This window comes from Symphalangus syndactylus, chromosome 9 (genome assembly GCF_028878055.3).
Source record: "Symphalangus syndactylus isolate Jambi chromosome 9, NHGRI_mSymSyn1-v2.1_pri, whole genome shotgun sequence".
Classification (NCBI taxonomy): domain Eukaryota; kingdom Metazoa; phylum Chordata; class Mammalia; order Primates; family Hylobatidae; genus Symphalangus; species Symphalangus syndactylus.
In genome coordinates this window covers 49338531-49364721 of record NC_072431.2, presented here as the reverse complement: position 1 = coordinate 49364721, position 26191 = coordinate 49338531, and the positions used below count along the sequence as shown (strand labels likewise).

The following is a 26191-nucleotide window of genomic DNA, read 5'->3' as shown; positions in this document are numbered from 1 at the left end:
TATGCAGCATCTCTGCACACCACATTGCAGGAAGAAAAACAAATGGACCATATCTTCATTAGAGAATAGCCAAAGTCACTTGAAAAGGTTATTAGTGACAATTCTAAATACCAGAGATACATGTAGGAAAGAAAATGTTTTTCCTCAGGGAATGGAAATGTTTTGTGGGACATTCCTTCACAGTTGGCATGACTGTTTGGGGGACTGACTAAATGCTTATCACACATCTGCATTTACAAGGTCCTCACTGTTAATCACAGAAAACATTTTTGTTCCTTCCAGATTGCTCTTGCTTCTGTAGGCAATTATATGCTAATTATTACTCAACATAACAGTGAGAGCAAAAGTGACAATACTGCAAACACAACTGCAATTTAAGGAGCCAAAAAGAAATATGCTGGCAAGCTAAATGCTTACACACAAAAAAGTTAGGCTTTTAAAATAACAGTGTGTGAGAAACTCTGAAAAAAATATTTCAAGTTCTTCAGTGCTCTTATGACATTTTAGGGGGAAACAGTGGTTTCTTTAAAATAATATTTTAATCCTCCTATCTCATACTGTTTATAAGTATGAGATACTTATGACAAACTCACTCTGTCGATCATGCTACTGCACTCCAGCCTGGGTGACAGAGCGAGTTTGTCATAAGTATCTCATACTGTTTGTCATAAGGCTACTTAATGAGTATCTAGATTTATGTAGAGAAATCTGAAAGTAAGACAAAACTAACTGAAAGCATCTTTAAGCTGCCTCTGATCAAAAGATTGACTTCAAACAAACTGGTCTGAAAAAAAAAACTCTTTTATGGCCTTGTAGAATGAGAGAGGTTTTTGTGCTTTATTTATTCATGGTCCTTTTGAGTTGAGAGGAAAAAAAGTTTTAATATTTTCAGGTTGGTATCACAAGGACTGAATAATACACTTATGAAGGCTTTCAAGAAAATGCTTGCTTTGTTTCTAAAGGAGAGGCTGCTGATGGTAATTTGTGTGCTGCTGTGCAACTGGATGAGCTGGAACTTTCACCGGAAAGCCTGCCAGTTGAGGCAAATTGGAAGTAGTGTTCTGATAAGATGACATATCCACAGACATCCCCATTTGCTGTGTGTAAGCAGTTGTACCAGTAGCTGACTGTAGGTTAGTGTTCTGGTTCATATAAGTAGGATTGGAAACAGTGTCTTGTCCAGTGCTACAAACAAAATTTTAAAAAGAAAACCATATTTACTTTGCAATATCTAAGGTTACAGTTAGAGATCAATCATCATGACAAAAATGCCTTTTCCATCTTCTTTTTAAGCTTATGTAGCTCTGCTGTTCTGATTACAATTTAATCGTTTCAGCCACTGAATACTGTTTATCAAATTTTCTTCTTCTTTTTCATTTTTGAGATGGGATCTTGCTCTGCTGCCCAGGCTGGGGTGCAGATCATAGCTCACTGCATTCTCAATCTCCTGGGCTCAAGCAATCCTCCTGCCTTAAGCCTGCTGAGTAGCTGGGACTATTTTTAAAAATTTAAATTAGTCCCAACTAATTAAAAAAAAATTTTTTTTTTGTGGAGACTGGGTCTTGTTATGTTGCCCAGGATGGTCTCAAACTCCTGGGCTCAAGTGATCCTCTAGCCTTGGCCTCTCAAAGCATTGGGATTACAGGCATGAGCCACCATGCCGAGCTTGTTAATGTCATTTTTATATTTGGTAAAAAGAGAGAGGTACTTGAAAACAAACAAAATGTAAGATTCTAAGGCCAATTTAACTTCCCTTCTCTAAAATCTCTAACTAAAAACATTCAGAAACCATCTGAAGAGATGCAAACTGTTCCTGACAGAAGTACCCTTGGCTACATTTGCAATGAGAATGGAGCCCTGGCTCAAGATGCCACTTTCAGCTCATATTCTCCCTTCCCCATCTCCCAATCCAGCACAAAGAAGTCCATCTCTTCTCTGTAAACATCCTTCAAGCCTTCCTTCACTAAGGACTTTCTACTTTTAAAAGGGAAACAGTGTAGTCTGCATAGGGCCCAAAATCGACCCTCAGGATAGTCTGAAACTATAGTTTCTTTATTGACACTTCACAAACTAAGCTGCAAAATCACACCAAATCGCAAGACTTGTTTGTTCCTACAACTACTATGGCATACGTTTCTCTTAAAATATATATAATTTTGGCTGGACGTGGTGTTTCACACCTGTAATCCTAGCACTTTGGGAGGCCGAGGAGGGCGGATCACGAGGTCAGGAGATCGAGACCATCCTGGCTAACACAGTGAAACTCCATCTCTACTACAAATACAAAAACAAAATTAGCTGGGTGTGGTGGCATGCGCCTGTAGTCCCAGCTACTCAGGAGGCTGAGGTGAGAGAATGGCGTGAACCCGGGAGGCGGAGCTTGCAGTGAGCCAAGATCATGCTACTGCACTTCAGCCTGGGCGACACAGCGAGACTCCGTCTCAAAAAAAAATATATATATACACACACACACACACACACACACACATGTGTATATATGTGTGCGTGTGTGTGTGTGTGTGTGTGTATATATATATATATACACACACACACACACACACCATGCCCAGCGGTTTTAGGGCTGAGCTCGGAGGCTCATGGCTCTAATCCCAGCATTTTGGGAGGCCAAGGTGAGAGGATTGCTTGAGGTCAGCCTGGTTTGAGACCAGCCCAGGAAACATGGCAATACCCATCTCTACAAAAAATTAATAACATTAGCTGGGTGTAGTATGCGCCTGTGGTCTCAGCTACTCAGGAGGCAGAAGTTGGAAGATCCCTTAAGCCTGGGAGTTGGAGGCTGCAGTGAACTATGATCACACCACTGTACTCCAGCCTGGGTGATAAAACCCCATCTATAAAGAAAGTTTCAATAAAAAAAATTATGTAATTTTAAATTCCACCAAATATACTGCTTGCAATAAAAGAGAATTAGTTTCAAAACTACACCAGTTTTTTCTCCATAATTCCTAGTGTTACCAAACATAGCAAAATTTTATATTTTATTCTAACTGAACACTAATATGAACAGATTTATTTAATATTCATATAATATCTAAAATTCATACTCATGGAGTTTGAGGGTGAGAAGAGACCTTATAGATCATCTACATATGATTATATTGAATGAACATTTTGTATGGTTGAGGAAAATGAATAGAAAGATAGATTTAAATACAACTCTTAGAGTAAAAGTGTTTTTATTTTAAAAAAGAACTACAGGGCTGGGTGCGGTGGTGCATGCCTGTAATCCTAGCACTTTGAGCAGCCACAGCAGGCGGATCCCTTGCGCTCAGGAGTTTGAGACCAGCCTGGGCAACATGGCGAAACCCCACCTCGACAAAAAAATACAAAAATTAGCAGAGGTGGTGCTCGCCTGTAGTCCCAGCTACTGGAGAGGCTGATGAGGGTGGATAGCTTGAGACCGGGAGGTCAAGACTGTAGTGAGCTGAGATCATGCCACTGCACTCTATCATGGGTGACTGAGTGAGACCTTGTCTTAAAAAAAAAAAAAAAAAAACTTGGCCAGGCGTGGTGGCTCACACCTATAATCCCAGTACTTTGGGAGGCCAAGGCGGGTGGAACATCACAAGGTCAGGAGTTCGAGACCAGCTGACCAACATGCTGAAACCCCGTCTCTATTAAAAATACAAAAAAATTAGCTGGGCATGGTGGCGCGTGCCTGTAATCCCAGCTACTCAGGGGGCTGAGGCAGGAAAATCGCTTGAACCTGGAAGATGGAGGTTGCAGTAAGCAGAGATCTAGCCACTGCACTCTAGCCTGGGTGACAGAGGGAGACTCTGTCTCAAAAAAACAAAACAAAAAAACCTGAACTACAAATTCCACAGTTCAAATGCCCTTCTTAAGGGTCAAAGTAACAACAGTTTTCTAATTTTTAGGAGTGCATGCAGATAAATAAGTCTGGGACTACTTCACAGGCTGATTATAGCACAGTGCTAAGCACATCATGGGCTTAGTCTCATAAAGGACAATTAGCTTTATTTTGTCCCAGGGATGCAGACTGTAAGCTTAAGTAAGGGCAATAATCTCAGTATGGGTAGCAAAGCTAAGGTAACACCATTTCACTTCACAGAATTATGAATAAACAGTTCTGTAACTTCATCTTAATAAAGGTCTATATATTCTCATTCTGAAAATCTAGGAAAATTAACACATATAATTATAAAATTAACACAGCTCCCAAAACTTACCTTAAATATGAAGTTTGAGCAGGCTGTGTTGTCACTGAGGAATTCACATTTGGAGGCAGAGATCTCAGTGGACCAATTTGATCGGGTCCTAGGCTATAGCTTTGGGCAACAGTTACTTGGTGAATGCTCTGACCCATATAGTTTCCACCATGTGGTTGAACTGGGTATGTCTATTAATCAGAAAGAAAAAGTTGATTCACTAGTCTCCCAAACATGTGCCTAATAATATATTTAAAATGTTAAAAGACTTAAAGAAACTGTATTTCTTTGGGAAGCAATCTGATTCTACCAATCTATCCATCTTTGAACTAAAAGTGGAGAGCTGTCAAATCACAGTGCCAAATCTATGGAAATTTGATTTGTTTGGCTGTTCTTTTATTTTTACAGAGAGCTGGGAGAAAGACAGGTGGTGTACTTTTAAGTAGTGGATTGCAATCTATCCAGGTTGCCTATTACTCAGTAAACATGTCTTGCTGTAGAGCCACAGAAAAGTACACACTCCCTTGAAGGGAAGCCCACCATCACTTAAAGTCACTATAAGAATGATAACCTTCTTTACCCTCATCCCAGGATGACTCATCCAACTCCTTCCTAAGAATGAAACTTGAGAGAAAAAGCTGAAAAAGAAATGGTATAAGGGTGCCAGGGCTTCCCTGGCATTGTCTACTTTATTTCCTACCTTTAAGACAAACAGGACAAAGTATAGAAGAGTTATGGGCAAAAGACATGTATCCTCAAGAAACAGCAAAAATGGTTTAGGTCTCTTTGGACATTTATATGTGCCCTACTTATTTTCAGGACAACAGCTCCTTAAGGACAGGGTCTACCACCTGTCTACTAAATATAGCATCAAAACAATGCACACATTTAATATCATATCATACCATAATGATCATCAATCCAGTTTTAAATTAAGCTATTTTTAAAGCAAAGACCATCTGAAAATTTAGAATGCTAGAAATGCCAAATAAGCTATATTAAGTACAATCACATTACCTCCTTAGTAGACATGTAACAATCTACTGACAACAGGCTGAGACTGTGAGAATCAGCTTCTTCTGCAGTTTAGGGTTCCTGAGTAGCCTACATGATACAACTAATGTGTTACCCCAACTGCTTCTAGTAGAGATATATTTTTGTCAAATTAGAATAGAAACTTTTGAATATTTCAAATGCTCTTGAGTGAACAGTGTAGATACACATTATGTGAGGAATCAAACAGAAAGAAAGTTAACTTTTTAGAGACATGAGTTGTGCTTTGCAAAACGCAGTTTGTAAGTAGAATGCAACTAAACACCAAAACCTAGCACAGAATGGCAAACAACCCTTTACAGACACACAAAAAAGCAAACAAAGTTTTATCATACAATGATGCAGACACTGCTGTTTTGTTCCACTTTCACAGCAGCAGCGAACAACTCTGAAAGCAGAAGCAAACTGAATAAATCCCAAATGTCTTTTGCAGCCAGAAAAATCTTTCCTACCCTCCTAATTCTCAAAAAGATCAAGGCATGACATATTTGATAAATGTATCTTGTCTGACGTGACAGTTACCATAGTGACTATTCTTTTTTTACTTAACAATTATGTTGTGTCAAGTCATCTAAATTATGCACCCACATTCTACCCTTTCTCCTTGGTGTCTCCTTCACATGCACCTTTACATACTAGTTTTCATAAATCAACATGAATTTTGCTCATCCAAGCTCATTCTGAATTCAATTGGCTAATTGGCTGAAATTTCAAAAAACGCTTCCAAATGAGGATATTGACAAATATAAGTATTCACTTCATATGCCAAGCACACAAAAAAGGTGAAAAGTACTGGAAAAAGATGGCTTATGGATGTTCATGGATGGCTTACGGAGTCTGTATCTCCTAGACGTGTATCATATCTTTGCTATGCACAGATTTTTAACAATGTAAGTCATGCAGCTAAGTAAAGGAAGTATAAAGCATACTCTAGAAGTTCATTGTGCCTGTTAATAATCATGTTAAGTCAAATAAATCTTTATGGAAATTTGTAAAGAAATGTTAAATCTTGTTGAGCAGCAGGAAAGCGTTAGTACCTCACCTGGGGAACTTCTGATATGTCAGGTACTGTCCTAAATAGATTTATACTCCACATTTACAAAAAGGATTTATATTTACATAAAAGATTTATGCTTTATACTTACAAAAGCATATGAAGAACCAGAACTATCCTCACATATATAATGGTCTTTTCATCCATGTTAAAACTGAACTAAAATGTATTTATGAAATATCAGTATTTGTCTAATTTGCTCTGGTGAATGTTAATTGTTTAGCCAATATTTACTGAAACAATCAAAGATAAATTTTATAATTTTATTCACAGACAAAAGAAATCTTAATATTATGCTATAAAACATTTACTTTTAAAACTTGTTTATAATTTAGAAAATGTTCTCAAAAAACATTCTCACCTGCATTGGAACCCCAGATGATGCAGGTGGGTAATGTGCTGGAGGGTGGAGCTTTGAATAGACTGAGTACACTGGTGCTTCATTCACCAATTTGTTATATAGTTCCAGAGCTTCCAGGACTTTTACATTCAATTCAGACAATTCTGAATGCTTCCTGATGTAGAAGAAAAGTATTATAATACCCTTCTAGTTTTTAGCATGTATTTAGTAATATAAATTATTTTTTTAATTTAGCACAATTTCTATTCATATATTAAAAGGCTCTTTTATATTTAATGAAAGAATATTCACAAAGGGAAACTGAGAGGAAGAACTGCTTAATCCTTGTAATAGCTAGGCTGATATTGAGGCAGGAAAATGAATAGGGTCTGGAGGCAGAGAATCTAAGGCTGTTTTTCAAGCTGACTTCTTATAACTAAATTGAAAGGAAAACCAACCCTAACTTTCCATACCTAAGTAACAAAAGGACCAGAGGCTACTTCCTTTGCAAACCCCCCACGTTTTCTGTGCAGCAGATGGGAAATTGGGTGTCCGGAAAAAAAGCAGACTGATTACAGGTCCAGTCTTCGTTTGCAACTTTGTAACTTCAGCCTCTGAATGATTGCTGTCCGCAACCAATCAGACTGACTGTGGGCGGAGTCTTCATTTGCACAGAAATGTAACTTTGTAACTTCACCCTAGCCTCTGACTGGTTGTTTTTTGCAACCAATCAGATGTTTGCACAGCAGTGTTACCTTTGTAACTTCATTTCAGCCTCTGGTTGACTGCTTTCTGCAATCAATCAGACTGATTGTGAGCTTCCACTTCATTTACATGAGGTGAGCACGAAAAGGCCAATGGGAAACTTCTAGGGGGTACTTGGACCCAAGAAGATTCTGTATCCTGGCCCTTGAGCTGCTGCTCAGGCCCACTCCCACACTGTGGGGTGTACTTCCGTTTTCAATAAAACCCTGCTTAGTTCTTTTGTTGCTTCGATCTTTCTTTGCTTTGCTGGGCATTTTGTCCAATTCTTTGTTCAAAATGCTAAGAACATAGACAACTTGCAGTCACAATCCTCTACCAGTGACAATATGACTTTATAATATTAGGGAAAAGTCCTTCCATACCTCATAAAATGCAATCAATTCATAATTTTGGTGCTGAGAGAATTTACTTTCACACATTCCAGGCTTTTGTTGAGAATTCAATTATTAAAAAGAAAATTCTCAATTTGGGTAAGAATCTGGGCCTTAATTATATATCTCAATAAAAGAAAGTACCCAGGCAAGGCCCAGAACCTCTATGAAGTACAATATGATGGAAATTTAAAAACACTTGTTAAAAAAAAACACACACACACACATTTTCATTTGTTTACATCCATGAAAGTATCAACTGAAAAGAAAAAAACCTACTTAAATAATTATCTTTGAAAATCCAAGTAAAAACAATGTGTAAGACTCATCTCTACAGCTCGTTTGTTGGTTGATTTTGAGAAAGTAAGTAAACCAATGCTTTATTATGTAATAACAACAAACCCAAATAAAAGCATTTTCAAATTTGCCCAAGAAGCTTCACAGCAAACTCTTCCTACTTGATAGTTCCCCTGAGAGTAATAAAGAACTCTCTTTGCACTGTCAAATTTATAAAAGTTAAGCAACCACTTTTCATCTGGCCTGAAACATCCACAAGCCTTTTTATTGAATGTGGTTCTTTCTACATAAACACAGACAGGCAACAAGCAGACGCACACAGACAGACACAGGACTACCAAGTAAACAGCCTGGACTGAGTCCTATCAAGATTCGTTACTTTTCTTCTACTAGAGTCTGTTATGTCTGAACCACAACAACGCAGTTTGTTCTCTCTCTAGTAGGAATGACTGCATTAAGCAGGTCAAACTCTATTATCAAAAATATCAGGCCGGGCGCAGTGGCTCATGCCTGTAATCCCAGCACTTTGGGAGGCCGAGGCGGGTGGATCATGAGGTCAGGAGATTGAGATCATCCTGGCTAACACGGTGAAACCCCATCTCTACTAAAAACACAAAAAATTAGCTGGGTGTGTTGGCGGGCACCTGTAGTCCCAGCTAGTCGGGAGGCTGAGGCAAGAGAATGGTGTGAACCCGGGAGGCGGAGCTTGCAGTAAGCTGAGATCCTGCCACTGCACTCCAGCCTGGGCAACAGAGCGAGACTCTGTCTCAAAAAAAAAAAAAAATCAGTTACAAGTCACCCAGAAAGCTACAGAAATTAGTGCCATGCTAACAAATGCGTAACTAAAATGTAACTGTAGGAATTTGATCCACAAAACCCAGTATGCTGATGAAACACCAGGAAAATGCAGTAGAAAGACATGATCATTGTGTTTGAAATCCCCTTAAAGATTTGAGACACAATCCCAGAGTAATAAGGCAAAAGAGCAACTTGATCAGGTGGTAGAAAATTACCTTTGGCGGACAGGAGGAAATAAGATTAGAATAGTCTGGAACATAGTTAAGTCCAGACTATGAATCTCTCTTCAACAAATCTACCTAAACTTTTTTGTACTCAATTTACATGTTTACTCAATATAATTTCTTAGGGTGATAAAATGCTACCAAATTTCATTCTGTACAATGACAAAAATGAAATGTACAATTTAACTTTCTAACAGTAGAGTTGTTTTTCTTAGTGGGAATAACAAACATGATGATCCATTCAAGGGAAAAAAATGATATTTTATTCATCTTTGAATACTTGACAAGGGTAAATAATAGTCAATAAGAATTTGTTGAAGAACAGGAAATATTTCCCAGAACAGGAGCTGCATCTGCAGCTGTGGCCATAGAACAAGAAAAAATGCCAGTTGGCCTATTCAAAAACTGAAACTGGTAAGAAAGCTGGTTAATGGTTGAGTTCTCACTCAAAAAATTAACTAATATCAGAATGGTCACTTTGATTTTTTTTTCTTTTGAGAGAGGATCTCACTGTGTCACCCAGACTGGAGTGCAGTGGTGCAATCGTGGCTCATTGCAGCCTCCTTGATCTCCCAGGCTCAAGTGATCTTCCCACCTCAGCTTCTTGAGGAGCTGGGACTACAAGCGCACACCACCAAGCCCAGCTAATTCTTAAAAAAATTTTTTGTAGAGATGGGGTCTCACTGTATTACCCAAGTTGGTCTCAAATTCCTGGGCTCAGATGATTCTCCCACTTCAGCCCCCTGAAATGCTGGGATTATAGGTGTGAGCCCCCACACCGGCCTCACTCTGACTTCTAATTCTTCTAGATCTTTTCCTTTAACAAAATTCTTTTTATGAACCAAAAATAAGATTAAATCGTCATAGCTTCTGCCTTTTTTCATTATATAATATCTGCTCATATCAAGGGATAATTATCAAGGACAATGATTTTCATTGTAGAATGTGTGGACATACACTCAGCCCTCCATGTTCATGGGTTCTGCATCCGTGCACTCAACCAACTTCAAATTGAAAATACAAAAAATTAAAAAAAATTGTGTCTGAACTAAACATACAGCTACATCTATGATAATACTTTTTAAACTTTTCCAGTTTGATTATTCACTAACCATTAACATGCTGCATTGAAACAAAGTAGATGTGTAAGGAGATATTTAATGCTTTCTCTAAAATATGGCAAAACTACTGTCAATTGCCACATAGATTTTTCATTTCTTTAGAAAACACAACAAATTTATTTTTAAAATGTCCCCTGGAACAAAGACGACAATCTCTGGTGACTAGGAAAAGTCCTGCTGCTACTGCACTTCTCTGGCAGAGGCAGAAAAGAAGTAGTTTCTATTCTCCTTCTTATTTTGGCCCTATCTAATCTTTTCTTCTTGTGCTGTTTATATATTAATTCAATAAATACCACTAGAAAGGGATGATGATGGAATACTAAGCCCTATCCCTTGTTTTCCTTTCACTACAGGTTCTCCCTCTGACTTCAGATAGAGAGCTGAGAAATAAGGGGGCAGAACCAAGTCAAAAGCTCAAAACCCTGAAAGTCTACCCCCTTCAGTGTTGCTCCTATTTTATTTTTATTTTTATTTTTGAGACCGTGTCTTGCTCTTTCGCCCAGGCTGGAGTGCAGTGGTGAGATCTCGGCTCACTGCAAGCTCCGCCTCCCGGTTCACGCCATTCTCCTGCCTCAGCCTCCCAAGTAGCTGGGACTACAGGCCACCGCCACCACGCCTGGCTAATTTTTTGTATTTTTAGTAGGGACGGGGTTTCACCGTGTTAGCCAGGATGGTCTCAATCTCCTGACCTCATGATCCACCCGCCTCGGCCTCTCAAAGTGCTGGGATTACAGGCTTGAGCCACTGCACCCGGCTGCTCCTATTTTTAAAGGACAATAACGGCCAGGCACAGTGGCTCATGCCTATAATCCCAGCACTTTGGGAAGCTGAGGCAGGAAGATCACTTGAGGCCAAGAGTTTGAGACCAGCCTGGGCAGCACAGTAAGACCCTGTCTTTTAAAAAAAAAAGCTGGCCATGAGGCCAGGTGCAGTGGCTCACACCTGTAATCCCAGCACTTTGGGAGGCTGAGGTGAGCGGATCACGAGGTCAGGAGTTCGAGACCAGCCTGGCTAATATGGTGAAAGCCCATCTCTACTAAAAATACAAAAATTAGCCGAGCATGGTGGCGGGCACCCGTAATCCTAGCTACTTAGGAGGATGAGGCAGAGAATGGCTTGAACCCAGGAGGTGGAGGTTGCAGTGAGCCGAGATCGCACCACTGCACTCCAGCCTGGGTGACAGGGCAAGACTCCATCTCAAAAAAAAAAAAAAAAAAAAGAAAAATAAGAAAAACAAAACTATGTAGGATAAAATTAAAAGAGCAATAGAAACAAATACAAGGACAAGAAATGAAAAGAGAAGGTGTGATTCAGCTTCAAACACTAGAGAAATTTCATTTAAAATTTTTGTAAGTACCACTTCTCATAAGAATTCAATTCTTGGCCAGGCACGGTGGTTCATGCCTGTAATTCCAGCACTTTGGGAGGCCAAGTTGGGCAGATCACAAGGTCAGGAGTTCGAGACTAGCCTGGCCAACATGATGAAACCCCATCTCTACCGAAAATACAAAAATTAGCTGGGTGTGGTGGTGCACGCTTGTAATCCTAGCTACTCAGGAGGCTGAGGCGGGAGAACTGCTTGAACCCGGGAGGCAGAGGTTGCAGTGAGCCAAGGTCACGCCACTGCACTCCAACCTGGGCATCAGAGCAAAAGTCCATCTCCAAAAAAAACCCCAGAAAACTGTTACCTAAATAAAAAACACCAGGCTCCCCAGCCATCTTGGCAGCTGCTCTTAGTTGGGGACCCTCCTGGACTTAAGGCAGGATGGTCTCAAAGAGGAAAAAGTCAGTGGAGTTGATCAACTCTAGGCTCCAACTTATGAAAAGTGGAAAGTATGTGCTGGGGTAAAAGTAGACTCTGAAGATGATCAGAAAAGGCAAAGCAAAATTGGTCATCCTCACTAAAACTGTCCAGCTTTGAGGAAATATGAAATAGAGTGCTATACAATGTTGGCCAAAACTGCTGTCCATCACTACAGCGGCAATGATGGGCACAGCATGCAGAAAATACTAGAGAGGATGCACACTGGCTATCACTGATCCAGGCAGTTCTAATATCACTAGAAGCATGCTAGAACAGACTGGTGAAAAGTAACCCATGCAAAATTTTTATTTAATAAAACTTGTCAGAGCGTGTTTTTTAGAAAAACAAAAACAAAATAAAAAGCACCATCTTGCTATAAATTTGTAAGAGCTTGGGAAACTGAAAAACAATTTTCATGAATTGTACAGTTCCACAAAAACTTTCCCTACTTTACTGTTTGCCAAAAAACAAGTGAACCCCCCAAAACTATACTTTTTATTCCTTGCACGAAAAATCTCACCTATCAATTTCCTCAAGTTTTTCATCTATCATTGGACCCATCTGTTGGCAGGTATCTGTAAATACAAAAATACTTACAAATATAGAAACTTAATCCAGTTTAAGCCAATTTGAACAACTTTTAACAATACAGCACCAATATACAACACTATGCATAATACACAGAGATTAAGCTTATGCTAGAGAAAGACTACTATTCAGCACTACTACTACATATTACTATCATGGGACTAAAAGCAAGGTAAACTTTAAAATAAAAACCTCATTATGTTTTCTTGAAAATATTAACTAAGTTGACAGACTGTGAAATCTGGAGTTATCCCAAAGTCTTAAAGACATCTAGAAAACTATGATTAGTTAACTAAAACAAACTTAAGCCACAGTATATAAACTATGTAACCTTTGCCCATCAGATATGAAGATTTTTCATTTACTTAAGACATTTCAAGATTAAACATACTGTGTATTTCCCAGTGTGAACACTGATACAATAAAGAGCACAATGCTGTATTCTATATTCATAACCAGATGTTTCTTCTATAAAAAGATTTAAGAAGAATTATTTATTTACCAGAGATTCTTATCCCAAAGGATTTTTTTTTAAAACATAAAAAACACGTTTTAATTGTTCTCACATTTCTTAGAGACTAAAAGACACATCAACATGCATCAATTGACTATGTTATGAAGTTAACAATTATCATGTATAATTTTGTCCTTTAAATTCATAATACAAGAACATTAAACAGGAATAAGCATTTTAAACATTTTGACTCAATTTGATGTGCTGTTATTTTTAATTCTGTCCTTTTTTGGACTGCAAAAATCTTCAGCCAATTTCACTAGTGGGCTTAAAGAAATACAAATACTTCCTTTATGAAAAGGATTTGCAGGTTTATGACAATGCCTTCCAAGTAACACTTTTACTATTTTACTGTACTAGTCTGTTCCCCACCAGAGATTTCTAACCTCTAGAGGCAAATACAAGGCAGAAGAAACTGAAGACATCATGAATAGCTAAAATATTAAATAATATTAAAATAATATATAATATTCACTAAGTACCTTCTAAATCCAAAAGGTCTTGGGAGTCTGGTTTTGAATCTGTTGGATCTATATTCTGAAGTACCTGCAGGGCTCTATCCATCTTATCCTAAAAAAGTAACAGGACACTTTTTAAAATCTCAAGAGTTTTAACTTCAGTAAATATGAAATTACTCTTTCCAAGCATTCTCAAAGATAGTCCATTTAAATGTCTTGATAGTTTAACTACTAAACAAAAGAGGGACCCTACCTCATCTATATAAACAGGCTCAGGCTCTGATTTCTTAATTTCCTCCACATCATCATCAATTACATTCAATTTGTCCACAGCCACTATAGAAACAAAGTAAATTTTAAGTTCCTCAGCATTTACTTCAGTAATTTTAGTCATTAATTTATAAGTGGCCTATGATTGTCCATAAGAAAAAAAAATAGAAGTCCTTCAAATATTCACCACATTTTATAATCAATATTACATACGTTTATTACATACATTTGGTCATTTATTTCACAAACATTTATTTAGTACTCATTATGTGCCAGGCATTGTTCTAGGCATTTATACATACACCGGTGAATAAAACAGACAAGAATCCCTAACCTCTTGGAACTTAAAATTTTAGTGGAACAAGTGTACAATATAAACAGCAGCTGACATTTTAGGCATTTTCCTGAAAACTGAGTGGTACCACTGGGGTGAATAAATATATGACAGCAGATTATTATCTAGCAGATTATTAACTAGCTAATTTCATAGTTACATCTACAAGTTCCTTCTACACTCTTCCCTTCTATTAAAAAAAGATTTCCTATATGAACAAAAAATAAAACTTATTTTAAGCTAACTTCGATAATAGTTAAAACAACACTAAACACAAAAGTTTTTCATGAAAAGAAGGTTGAAAAAAAAACTTACAAATACATAAACCCAGAAAACTATTTAAATGTTCCCTGGAGTATTGCTAGAATGTACCATATTTTAATAAAGTAAATTTTGGTAAAAATAAAACTACAATAAAAACCTATGTAGCCAAACAATTTTAAATCCCAACTGTTAGTCATTTATTTCAAATATTTGGCTTTCAAAGAACAGAAGTCAGCATAACACAACGATAAATTGAAAACCCACAATATTTTTTCCTCTTAATACTCTCCAGCCTATGTCAAGGAGAAATTGCTATATAGAATCCCCTGAGCATGATCTATAAAGTTATTTTTTAAAGGTATCTCCAATATTCCTATCTACTTAGAGAGTCAGATAAGAGGAATAAAATTATAAATAATGGCAAAGTACTCTATATTCAAATCAGTGAGTATCAACCTCTCACGACTTCATTTTTCTGAGTGTATCACTCTACACATACAAAGACGATGTTACACATGATGCATAATGCTTTCATTTGAAGTTCTTTCTCCTGAACTGGCAAGGATTAGCACTGATATATCCCTCAGTGAGTCAGTGTTAAGGTCAGACTGACTGACTTTAGAATCCTGGCTCAATCACTTACCAGACACATAATCCCTCAGCCTCAGTGTCCTTATCTGTAAGACAGGGCAACAAAAGTAGCTATCTCACAGAACTGTGAGATTGAAATGCAATAGTACAGATGACTTAGCACAATGCCTGACAAATAATGAGTGCTCAAAAACCAGTAACTATTTCTGATTACCATCATTAGTATTATCACAAGCTGTTCCTTTACACTCAGATCCCCCCACCTCTCTACCTGAATAACAAATGGAATGCTTTCTCAGCATGGTTGACAATGGCTAAAGTGGCTAAAATAGAACTGTCTGTGGCTGCAGACTGACTAAAGTTCAGCAGATCTGAAACAGGAAGCTTAGTGGCTTGATTACATTACTTTGTTACTGTTTCAAGCTCCCTAGGAACAAATCAAGGTGAGGAAAGGTCTAAAATTTAGCAGTACTCCGAACCCCAGTAATCATATTCGGCACTTGCCAACCACAACCTCCCCACACCACACCCGCTTTGCCTCTGTGGTTCACTGATGAATCAAAACACTCTTTGTACAGAACAGATATGAACTGCCTCTTACACTACATAATTAGGTTGATTTAAATACCTGCATGGTCACATAAGATTTTATGCCTGATATTTAACTATGTATGCTAACTCTCAGAGGATGTAAAATAAGAGGAAATAATTCTTGGGATTGACACAGGATAAACTAACCCCTTAATTTGGTTACAAAGTAGGTTAGATTGTCGTGCCTATAAAGAAATGATTTAAAACAAAAGTTAAATGCCAATCTACTTTACATCCAAAACTGAATCATAAAATTTAACTGAAAAAAACTTAAATAGATCTAATGTTCTCTAAGATTTAACTTACCTGCCTCAGTCTCTATGTTTAAATTAGTTGTTACAAAATTGGATGGGAAAAGTCCTATTCCTCTGTGATTTTCTCCTTTCCACCAATTGGCATCACTAAAAATACAGTGCAAAAAATATCATTTGTTCCCCCACATTTTAATACAACAGCAAAGAGGAATTAAAAATTAAATTTAGCCTCCTTTGAATATATCCGTTTACATGCAGCTGTAATTAAGTCATTTTTCTTAAATTTAATAAATGATATTAAAAAGTACAAATAAAACAAATATCCACATCCCTATATCTAAACTTAGAACCAGGCCAGGCGCAGTGGCTCACGCCTATAATCTCAACACTTTGGGAAGCCAAGGTGGACAGATCACCTGAGGTCAGGAGTTTGAGACCAGCCTAGCCAACATGGTGAAACCTCGTCTCTACTAAAAATACAAAAATTAGCTGGGCATGGTGGTGCACACCTGTAGTCCCAGCTACTTGGGAGGCTAAGGCAGAAGAATCGCTTAAACCCGGGAGGAGGAAGTTGCAGTGAGCCAAGATGGCGCCACTGCACTCCAGCCTGGGTGACACAGCAAGACTCGGCTCAAAAAAAAAAAAAAAATTAGAACCAATTAGCAATTAATCATTTTTTATTCTGGACTTTAAAAAAGTAAGGCCGGATGCAGTAGGTCATGCCTGTAATCCTAGCACTTTGGGAGGCCGAGGCGGGTGGATCACCTGAGGTCAGGAGTTCGAGACTAGCCTGGTCAACATGGCAAAACCCCGTGTCTACTAAAAATACAAAAATTAGCCGGGTGTGGTGGCAGGTGCTTGTAATCCCAGCAACTTGGGAGGCTGAGGCAGGAGAATCGCTTGAACCCAGAAGGCAGAGGTTGCAGTAAGCTGAGATCACGTCACTGCACTCCAGCCTGAGGGATAGAGTGAGACTCTGTCTCAAAAAAATAAATAAAATAAAAAAATTAAAAAGCAAACAGGAAACAAAAGTGCCCTTTAGTAATGACCCCAAATCCCAGTGCCACATCTATCTTAACACACTGCCACAATAAAGTTGGTAGCCTTCTTGTCAGTCTGTTTTTTGTTCTTTTACACGTATCTATAGCCAAGTCCATATAGAAACAGACAGACATAGATGCTAATCCATACAGATCTTTTTAATTTTATATATTAATACTTTCAATTTTTGCTTATTCCTTTTAAATTAAAATTCCATCACACGAATAGGCCATATTTATCCATTCCTGTATAGATGGACATTTAGGCTGATTCTAGTCTTTCACCATTATAAAGATAAGGTAATGATCATCCTAGACTTGAGGACACACATGCAACAATTTCTCTGTGCTTATTCACAGACGTGAACTTGCTGGGATTTAAGAATATAAACATTTCTTTTCTTTTTTTTTTTTTTTTTTTGAGATGGGGTCTTGCTGTGTCACCCAAGCTGGAGTGCAGTGGCGCGATCTTGGCTCACTGCAACCTCTCCCTCCCAGATTCAAGAAATTCTCCTGTCATAGTCTCCCAAGTAGCTGGGACTACAGGTATGCACCACCACACCTGACTTATTTTTGTATTTTTAGTAGAGATGGGGTTTTGTCATGTTGGCCAGGCTGGTCTCAAACTTTATCTTAAGTGATCTGCCTGCCTCAGCCTCCCAAAGTGCTGGGATTACAGGTGTGAGCCACTGCACCCGGCCATAAGCATTTCATTTTACTAGATATTGCCAAATGTTCCCTAGAATGGCTGTGAAAATTCACCTTTCTCCTTCCCCCGGTTGCATGTAACAATGTCATCTTCCGTTATATGTGATAATTTTCCCAACTAACACTTGATAATCAGACAGGAGAGAAATCGTATTTCATTGTATGCACTTGCATTTCCCAAGCATCTACTTGTGCTTGCTAGCTATTCAGATTGCCTTTTCTGTAAACTGCCTGTTCGTATTTTTGCCCACTTTTCTTATTCTACTGGATCATTTGACTTTTTTCATGGATCTGTAGAAGTTCTTTACATATTTTGGACAGTAGTTGTTTGTCTGAATTATGCAGAGACCTTCTTCTAGGCTGTCGCTGTCTTTTTAGCATATGTTTATCGTTTAACTGTACAGTGGTTTTTTCCCCTATGCAATCAAATTTGGCAATCTTTTCTTTCATGGCTTATACTTTTACCTTTTTCTACCCTTAAACTCCTAAATCTACTCTCCTATATAATTAACTGTAGTTTTAGTTTTTTGATTTTTTTCCCTCTCCCATGTTTAGGTCTTTAATTCACTTGGAATGAAATTTTAACGTACTATGTGAAACTGATCAAAATTTTATCTACAGTATAAAAAGAGCCATTCATCACAGCAAAATTTATTAAATAGTCCATCATTTTTTCTACTAATTTATAATACCCTACCTTTCAAACAGTAATCTGTTCATGAGCCTATTTCTAGATTCCATTCTGTTGCAATAGTCCATATATCTGTTTACACATCTTGTTAACGTACCTTAATATCTGCCAGGGAAAAAACCCTTTCTATGTTACTCTTTCTCATTTATTGCACACTTTCAAATTTCTACATTAATATTAAATTACTTTTCAAGTTCTCTGGGGAAAAAGTCCGGTTGGGATCTGAACTGGAAATGCGTCGAAATTATGCAATAATATAAGAAAAAAGAAATCTTTGTAATATTAAGGTTTCTTCCCTATGAACATGGTATCCTTCTCCATTTACATTTATATAAAACGTAGTATGTAAATATATATTTATATTCTTTTATAGCTTTCAAATAATTTTATAATTTAATCCATAAAGACCTTACATATCTTTGTTAGGCTTATTCATTTCTAGATCATTTATATAATTTTTGTTACTACTGAGAATGACTTTTTTTTTTTACATTTTCTAAAAAGTTGTGATTAAAGCATACTACCGAGTTTTGTATGTTGAGCTTGTATCCAACAACCTTTATGAACTCCTACCACTTGTAATAGTTTGTCCATTAGAGTCTTGAACTTTCTATATGGAAAATCATAGTATCTGGAAATAATGATAATTTTATCTATTCCTTTCCAAAAATCTGACTTATTGAATAGACATTCTTAAGTATGAGTCTTATGGATGAATTAATGTCTATGATTATGAAACATCATTTCGTTTATGAGCACTAGAAAGAGATGAAAGAGTTATATATCATTCAAATTCTCAAAGCCAGAAAATAACTGATGTATTGATGTACTGACAGTTCTAAGATATCATATCTGCAAATATCTATGGAAGATAGGAAAAATTTTCTTTCTCTTACAAACATATTTTTAAGTTAACTTTTCATTTTGAAAAGGAGAGCTGAACTTGAGAAATTTTTGTATAAAACGAGAAAACCCAAACCTGTGAAATGGATGCACATTTTATACGAACCTATCAACAACTGTATGTGTACACTTCCTTAGTGGTCCTACCAATATAGGATAATTTTCCTCCCAGCCACTACTACAAACTCTTTGATGAAGCATAAAAGTAGGCAAAGCAACCAAACTGACAACTCTTTCCCAGCCCTAATCCAGCTCTATATTCTCTCCACTGACTACAAGTTGATTCTACGGAATGTTGATGGCAAAAAAACATTGTTCAAGTTTAAATTCCCAAACTAAGAAACTGGCACTCTAATTTTACACAAACCATTTAATAATTAAAGAAAATTTTAGTGTAGCATTTATATTTAGAGCTTTTTATATTAAAAAAGAATAAATCACAACTGAGTGAAAAACAAAAAATGATACAAGTGTAAAGAACATAAACCTCACCTTCAACAAACATTATTCAGCTAACATTTATGAAAACCTACCATGGAGAAAACAGTACCTTCAGGCTAAGCACTGAAGTTACAAAGATAATTAAGACACCATTTGTACCCTCAAGAAGTTTAAAATCTAGCACAAAGCTATAGTCCCAGCTACCCAGGAGGCTGAGGGAGGAGGCCTGCTTGAGCCCAGGAGTCCAGGCTGTAGTGTGCTATGCTCCCACCTGTGAATAACCACTGCACTCCAGCCTCAGCAACCCAGTCATACCCTATCTATAAAAACAAGAAAAAAAAAATCTAGCAGTGTTTTACAACCTCTCCTACAGAACTGACTAAAAACATGTTATCTTGCTTTACCTTCAGAATTTTTCTCCTTTCCCCTTCCTCCCACCCAAGGAAGTGATAAGCCTCTTCAGAATCAACTGATTTAGTAGAGAGACATATGTAAAGAAGTGCAGTTTGCCCTCTGTATCTGGCAAGTGCTATATCCGTCGACTCAACAAACCCTAAATCAAAAGTATTCATGAAAGATAAACAAAAATAACAATAGAACAAAAAAATTTAATACAACATATTGTATTTAAAAATACAATATAATGATTTGCATAGCATTTACATTGTATCGGGTACTGTAAGTTATCGAGAGATAATTTAAAGTATACAGGAAGATGTGTGTAAGTTATATGCAAATATGATGGCATTTTATATCGAAGACTTGCATCTGTGGATTTTAGTATCAACAGGGGTTCTGGAACCAACTCTCTAAGGAACTGAGAAATGACTATTTAAAATACAGTACGAGAAATGCTGTTATATATGTTCAGAGAGCTATAGCTCAAAGAAGGGAACTCAACTCCACTGGGAACTAAAAGCAGAGAAAGGTTGAAAGGCTTCTCAGAGGATACAAAATTTGACACAGGTTTTGGAGGTTAAGTAGGCACTTGCCAGGAGGAAAAGAAAATTAAGTCTGTGGAAATAAAAATGACATTTTGCCCTCCTGCCATTATTGATAAGCAAGAAAACAAGGCACAAACAAACAAAAAACTCTGCACTCTGAGATAAAACAAAAAATGTTACCATATTTAGTTTTAGGTCTCAAAGTACATAAAAACTTAAGCCTTTCCTTTTAACTACTGATTTCTTAGCAAAAAGTACTCACCTGCTAACTTGCAAGGACAATGACTGAAGGTAGTGATGTCCTTTATGGATATAATAATCACGTGAGAAAACTGCTATTTCTACCATGAACATATAAATAGTAAACTTGGAAAAACCTGGTAACCTTGTGGGGGTCTTTTCCTTAAAATACCTGTTTTATGTTTTAATATGGGGAGGCAACTTTTCTAAAGCCTGGACTCCCTTGCAAACTGTCCTTGAAAGTAAAGTTCTTTTCCTTTTCTAAATGCTTTTACCTCCTTCAGCAGGGCTTTCCAGGCAGACAGAACCAAAGGTACAATGCTACAGAGGACTAAGCAGAAAATGACATTTTTGGAACTGCAAGAATTCCACTTGATTATTTGAAATGGTACACAGAAAACAAACATGGAGTGGGCCAGGCACAGTGGCTTACGCCTGTAATCCCGGCACTTTGGGAGGCTGAGACGGGTGGATCACTTGAGGCCAGGAGTTTGAGACCAGCCTGGCCAACATGACTAAACCCTGTCTCTACCCCTAAAAATACAAAAAATTAGCTGGGGCATGGTGGTGCACGCCTGTATTCCCAGCTACTCAGGAGGTTGAGGTGGGAGAATCGCTTGAACCTGGGAGGTGGAGGTTGCAGTGAGCCAAGATCACGCCATTGCACTCCAGCCTGGGCGACAGAGTGAGACCCTGTCTCAAAAAAAAAAAAAAAAAAAAAAAGAAAGAAAGAAAAAAAAAGAAAAGAAGCCGGGCGCGGTGGCTCACGCTTGTAATCCCAGCACTTTGGGAGGCCGAGGCGGGCGGATCACGAGGTCAGGAGATCGAGACCACGGTGAAACCCCGTCTCTACTAAAAAAATACAAAAAATTAGCCGGGCATGGTGGCGGGCGCCTGTAGTCCCAGCTACTCGGAGAGGCTGAGGCAGGAGAATGGCGTGAACCCGGGAGGCGGAGCTTGCAGTGAGCCGAGATCGCGCCACTGCACTCCAGCCTGGGCGAAAGAGCAAGACTCCGTCTCAAAAAAAAAAAAAAAAAAAAAAAAGAAAAGAAAAGAAACACGGAGTGGTAAGATAAAGCTAAAAGTGTAGAAAGTAAAACGCTTTTCTTGATATACTCCATTAATAAAAAATGCGCGCCTTTGGGCTGGCACAGTGGCTCATGCCTGTAATCCCAGCACTTTGGGAGGCCGAGGTGGGCAGATCACCTGAGGTCAGGAGTTTGAGACCAGCCTGGCCAACATGGCGAAACGCTGTCTCTACTAAAAATACAAAAATTAGCCAGGCATGGTGGCGCATGCCTGTAATCCCAGCTACTGGGGAGGCTGAGGCAGGAGAATCACTTGAATACAGGGGGCGGGGGGTTGCAGTGAGCTGAGATGGCACCACTGCACTCCAGCCTGGGTGACAGAGCGAGACTCTGTCTCAAATAAATAAATAAGAAATGTGTACCTTTTCTATCAGCTCAATGTTTTTTTGTTTGTTTTTTTTGAGACAGAGTCTCACTCCGTCGCCCAGGCTGGAGTGCGATGGTGCGATCTCGGCTCACTGCAACCTCCGCCTCCCGAGTTCCAGCGATTCTCCTGCCTCAGCCTCCCAAGTAGCTGGGACTACAAGCGTGTGTCACCATGCATGGCTAATTTTTGTATTTTTAGTAGAGATGGGGTTTCACCATATTGACCAGGGTGGTCTCGAACTCCTGACCTTGTGATCCGCCCACCTCAGCCTCCCAAAGTGCTGGGATTACAGGTGTGAGCCACCACGCCCTGCCAGCTCAATGGTTCTTAAACGGAGATCCAAGAATGATATATTTTCAAGGGACTTCAAGGGACTTCTGTGTGTGAAAATTTTATGCTTCAAATTCCACAAAAGTATAAAAACAATGAGTAGAGTCATTTTTGGATGACTTCCTTTTAACCGAAGACTTGTCATTTAACTTTAGCATGAAAGTTTGCATTTGTCTACCAGCGATTACCAATCACCTAGAATGACAATATTTTACCCATAAGCATGCTTACAGCAACTATAAAAGTAGGGTGTCCTATCATCAAAATGACAGCAATTGGCCTACATATTCCATCATATTCATGTTGAATTCTCTTAGCAGTTACAAATAAAAAAGTTTTTTTGAGGTGATAAATCTTAACTGAAAATTGTTTTGTGAGCAGCAATTTATTTTAGAAAATTTTGTTATTAAAGTAATGCTCTAAATTAAAATCTTAGATAAAACCACTCATTTTGTTTTTATTTTATACATATCTTTAACTTCATAGCTGTATAAGAGTATCAAAACGGTAAACCTAAGTTCTTTTGTAAGTACTCTAACTAAAAGACACTCATAAGTCTGACATTTCAGACTGTCAGTGTTCAGAGCCCACACTATCTCTCCACCTTTACAGACAGTGTCAAACTCATGATGGCATGACTTACGATAGTGCAAAAGTGATACACACTCAGGTACCCATAAGCCATTCTGGTTTTTACTTTCAGTACAGTATTCAATAAGTTACGAGATATTCAATACTTTATTATAATAAATAGGTTTGTGTTAGATGATTTTGCCCAACTGTAGGCTAATATAAGTTGAGAAACATCTGTATTTCTATCTATTCTCCTCAGGGATCATGGTGTTCCACACCAAATGATTATTTAAAAAATTTTTCTTTATGGAAAAAAAATTTTCTGAGTGAAGTTGGTACTATCTTGATTGCCTAAGAGGCCTTCCTTTTCCCATCCTCAATTTCTTGCAAAATTTTTTATCTTACCAAAACCAATCAAGATACACACCAGGATAAGCCTTCTTTGCCAGATGCTTGCACCAAGTGTAAATCTGCTATCTGGGCTCCAACAGCACCTCTTTTATGGTATTCACCACATTCTGCCTTCCATACAATTGTCTATATGGTAATTTTAACTCCCTTATTTTATTCTAGGTTTTATGAAGACAGAATTGTGTCCTCATTTGTTATTAATTATAAATAGTCGATTATATAACATTTTCTCAATAAATATTTACCACAGTAAAGTAAAACCATTACTTATCTACCCTTTATTTAAAAATATACTAGAGGCCGGGCACGGTGGCTCACGCTTGTAATCCCAGCACTTCAGGAGGCCGAGGCGGGCGGATCACGAGGTCAGGAGATCGAGACCACGGTGAAACTCCGTCTCTACTAAAAATACAAAAAATTAGCCGGGCGTGGTGGCGGGCGCCTGTAGTCCTAGCTACTTGGAGAGGCTGAGGCAGGAGAATGGCGTGAACCCGGGAGGCGGAGCTTGCAGTGAGCCGACATTGCGCCACTGCACTCCAGCCTGGGCGACAGAGCGAGACTCCGTCTCCAAAAAAAAAAAGGAAATATATATATATACTAGAAATACATTAGACTAGTGTGTTATAAATAACTAAGTTATTTATAATGGATACCAAATACATCTGCAATCTCTGTTCACAGCAACAAGCTTACTTCTCACTCTTGCTAAATTTCGTGAATTTCTTTTAAAAGTACAGAACAGTATTAAGCTCTACAGAGATTGATCTATTTTTTATGACAGCTTTAAATGGTAGAGAAATTCTGAGGAGAGTATAGTAGTAGATTAAGAATTGGGGAGGAGCCAAGTATAGCTTTTGGTGCTCTGATCAAGGGTATATCGCTATATTTCTTCCTAAAGTTTTTCTGCCAGTAATTTCAGTACACACAACTGCCAACATAAACATATTCAAGTAACTGAGTATTTACATGTTTCCCAATTGTGGTCATCAACAATATTATTTAATATGTCTTTCATCCAAGATATAAATTATCAAATATAACAAACATAAATTATCAAATATAAGGAGAAGAGGCTCACATTATCTGCCTAACTTTTATTTTAGAGAAAACAAGGTATGAAAAGGTTCTATTATGATTTAAATACACTAAAAATCAAAGAACTCAATACTTTGGATTCTAAATTAAGGGCATTACACTTTAAAACTTCCCATAAAGATTTAAAACATACCTGTCATCCAAAACAATAATTATTTCACCATGTTTAAAGGTGAGTTCATTGTCCTCAACAGCTTCAAAATCATATAAAGCTCTCACTTTCCGTGCAACCTTATTATTTAACTGAATTTCTGAAGATGGATATAAGGATTTTGTTTCTGTGTGTTGCTGTTTCTGTTCTTGCAGAGATAATTCGATAGCTAGTTTCAAAAATTAAAATGCAAAGAAACTGGAATTAATCTTGATAAAATAAACATTAGATGACAATGTAAAATTTAATAAGAATAAATCAAGCATTTTATTTGTCTAATTACATGCTACAGTTAACTTTCGGGAGGGCGGGGCAGGGCAGGGAACCATGACATTTTTAAAATAAAGTTTTTGCTCATTCTTTATTATCACGGTCTGTCATATACAGCAGCAATTATTTTTATAGCAAACAGATTGTGACATTATAATATGGGTAGCTTTCCATATAGGATAAGCCATGAACATATTTCTGTGCTTGACTCATAACTTTGGCATTAAAAAAAGGTGAAATGTAATCTCTCCAAAGGTAGCACATCAAATACATACTATTGAAAAAAGCTAATGAATTAAATTCATTTGATAGCATGTCATTTATTTTCCTTACTTTTTGGATGCTACTAGTTTTTAGATTTGAGGTAGAAATAAAAGTATACTAGTTTTATTATCATTTTTATTTCAAAAAAATGTTCTGGCAAATACATGTATGTATTTTTTGAGATGGAGTCTCACTCTATTGCCAGGCTGGAGCATAGTGGTGCCTTCTCGGCTCACTGCAACCTCCGCCTCCTGGGTTCAAGCGATTCTCCTGCCTCAGCCTCCCGAGTAGTTGGGACTACAGGCGCCCGCCACCACACCCAGCTAATTTTTGTATTTTTAGTAGAGATGGGGTTTCACCTTGTTGGTCAGGCTGGTCTCGATCTCTTGACCTTGTGATCTGCCCACCTCGGCCTCCCAAAGTGCTGGGATTACAGGTGTGAGCCACCGCGCCCAGCCCTGGCAAAGATATTTTAAGCAACACTAAATTACACGTGGTTGATCATTTACCTTTAGCTATGTCTTCTTCCTCTTTGTTTTTGTTCGATGACGTACCATTCTTGGCAGCAGCTGAGACAGTCTGTAAATGTATGAGTAAAATGAACACAACTATCTTTTCAAACAAAACACAAGCTCTGTAATTACTTGCGGATGGTAAATTTTAAAAAATACTGATATAACTGAGTTTCATTTAAAAGTGAAGTTCTTTTTTGAGACAGGGTCTCACTCTGTCAGCCAGGTTGGAGTGCATGGCACAGTCATAACTCACTGTAACCTCCAACTCCTGGGCTCAAGTGA

The 26191-nt window shown here is 37.9% G+C and overlaps 1 protein-coding gene and 1 pseudogene across 1 annotated transcript in view; one reads left to right on the top strand and one right to left on the bottom strand.

The window, feature by feature from the left end:
• Positions 1-813: 813 nt before the first annotated feature.
• Positions 814-26191, bottom strand: part of STAM2 (signal transducing adaptor molecule 2) — a 55181-nt gene continuing 29803 nt past the window's right edge. Inside the window, exons 6-14 of the mRNA XM_055292133.2 lie at positions 25904-25973; positions 24843-25029; positions 15931-16025; positions 13828-13910; positions 13599-13686; positions 12535-12589; positions 6656-6809; positions 4209-4378; positions 814-1185 (exon numbers count right to left, since the gene is read on the bottom strand). Coding sequence (XP_055148108.1) covers positions 957-1185; positions 4209-4378; positions 6656-6809; positions 12535-12589; positions 13599-13686; positions 13828-13910; positions 15931-16025; positions 24843-25029; positions 25904-25973 — 1131 coding nt within the window. The 3' untranslated portion in view covers positions 814-956. The remainder of the gene's footprint in view (positions 1186-4208; positions 4379-6655; positions 6810-12534; positions 12590-13598; positions 13687-13827; positions 13911-15930; positions 16026-24842; positions 25030-25903; positions 25974-26191) is intronic.
• On the top strand, positions 11976-12305 carry LOC129489483 (large ribosomal subunit protein eL30-like; annotated as a pseudogene).